This window comes from Clupea harengus, chromosome 8, assembly GCF_900700415.2.
Source record: "Clupea harengus chromosome 8, Ch_v2.0.2, whole genome shotgun sequence".
In the NCBI taxonomy this organism is placed as follows: domain Eukaryota; kingdom Metazoa; phylum Chordata; class Actinopteri; order Clupeiformes; family Clupeidae; genus Clupea; species Clupea harengus.
The window spans coordinates 10,170,145-10,172,244 of NC_045159.1; the positions used below are offsets into that span (position 1 = coordinate 10,170,145).

Below are 2,100 nucleotides of genomic sequence, written 5' to 3' on the forward strand. Positions count from 1 at the left end.
ATTGCATGGGTTCTGTAGGGAATTATTTCATAACATGTTTTATTTGACATAGAAATCCTGAAATAATAACTGGTGGAGAGCACTGACTCTTTAGGATTATGGCTGCTACCTCATTTGAATACCTATTGCTTCAACTCCCAATGTTAAACTCTGTGGGCCAGGTGATATAAAAGCCACCAAACTGTCTCGTCTGCAGACAGAAGAGAACACTCAACACTACTCAAGACTAAACCAGACACCATACTGAGGACTTAATGGCTTCTGACAGAGGTGGTGAGATGAAATATGATAGGATACCATTTTAGCATCCTTGAATGTAATTTCTTCATTATGCCTTCATCCAGACATGGGAGCAAAAAATAACACAGCTGTGAGGGTGTATGAGTTTATCATAACAGGCTTTGATCACCTTTCATATCAGAAACTGCTTGGCTCCATCATACTTATTGCTTATGTTCTCATACTGTTTTTCTGCAGCATAAATCTGAGTATAGTGGTTGCAGACAGACGTTTGCACTCACCAATGTACATATTCATTTGCAACTTAGCCATTGTGGACATCATGTTTAGCACCAGCTCTTGCATAACAATGATAGCTGCGCTTCTTGCAGAAATGAAAACCATTTCCTACAATTCGTGCATCACCAGTATGTACTTCTACCATCTTGGGGATGTCACTTCGTGTCTAGCGATAACCTTGATGGCTGTGGATCGAATGATTGCAATTAGCCTGCCTCTGAGGTACAACAGCATCCTCACAAACACACGCAGTATCATGCTCATTATGGCTGCCTGGATAATAGGATTGGTATCAATGGGTCCTACTACAGTAACAGCAGACAGCGTTCCATACTGTCAACCCATAATAAGATATGTGTTTTGTGACTATCCTGCAATGATAAGAGCTGGATGTGTGGACCCTGTGCCTTATTTTCAGATTCCAATAATCGTTGCCATGTGGCTGTGGATTTTGGGTGGACATTTCACACTGATCCTCTTGACATATGTTGTTATTATCTACACTGTTCTGAGACTCAAAGACAAGGGAAGCAAGAAGAAAATGTTTAGTACTTGTATTTCACATATCATTGTGGTTTCCACTTACTACGCACCCAAATTAGTATCTGTGCTGCTCACTAGAATAGGTGTGAAACTTAACCTGACTGAAAGAAATGCTGTGATTATTGTGGCTTCAGTGCTGCCACCTCTCATCAACCCTGTAACTTACTGTCTAACAACAAAAGAACTGAGAACACGGCTGATAAACATGTTGACTAAACACCGTGTGGCGATTAAGTGACTGAGTGAAAGCATATTCTATTTTTGCACACAGAGTGACTTAATACTCTTATGATGCTCTCAATTATCTGAAATTATACTTTGATGTTGACATTGAAATTAACCAATAATACATAACATTTAATTTATTGCTTTATTTAAGCAAATATATGCAATATACATGTGTACCCGACTGTCCAGAATGACTAGTTACCAATGATTGTCCAGCTTGTTTATTTCTAGTCATTGTTGTCATTAGTGATGAATCAATAGATTCCTCCTAAATACATTATTTTTATTTAAGCATCTTATTAGTTTAACTAAGACGAATCTATCAATGTCATCTCTTTTTCTTTTAAACAAATCACATAAACCCACAAACAACCCAATGTTTTGTAATATGTCTACTGAATATATCTAAAAATTAAAAAAAATTAATATACTGTACACTTTTCTGTACTGACAGGCTATCACCTGTGACTGTTCTGCATAATCTCTCAGTGTCAGTGAGGTACTGCTGTGTTTGTGTGTGGGGAACATAAATCATATTAGATTTATTTTGGGTTAAATTTCCATTAACTGTTACATTAACTAAGGGCATGCAATTTAGTCAATAACCTGGAACATACAGTGCCCTCCACAATTATTGGCACCCCTAGTGAATATGAGCAAAACAGGCTATAAAAAAATATGTCTTTGCTGTTTATCCTCTTGGTCTTTCACTCAAAATATTTAAGAAAATCCTACCTTTTCATTGAAGTAAAACTATTGAAAGAAAAAAAAACTGTTGACATTAAATAAATATTTTTCCCCAAAACATGT

General features: G+C 36.7%; 1 protein-coding gene across 1 annotated transcript; it reads left to right on the top strand.

Moving 5' to 3' along the window:
• Positions 1–346: 346 nt before the first annotated feature.
• LOC105905370 (olfactory receptor 10G4-like) lies at positions 347–1,300 on the top strand. The gene has a single exon (XM_012833372.2). It carries the CDS (start codon positions 347–349, stop codon positions 1,298–1,300), a length of 954 nt encoding a protein of 317 aa, XP_012688826.2.
• Positions 1,301–2,100: the final 800 nt, after the last annotated feature.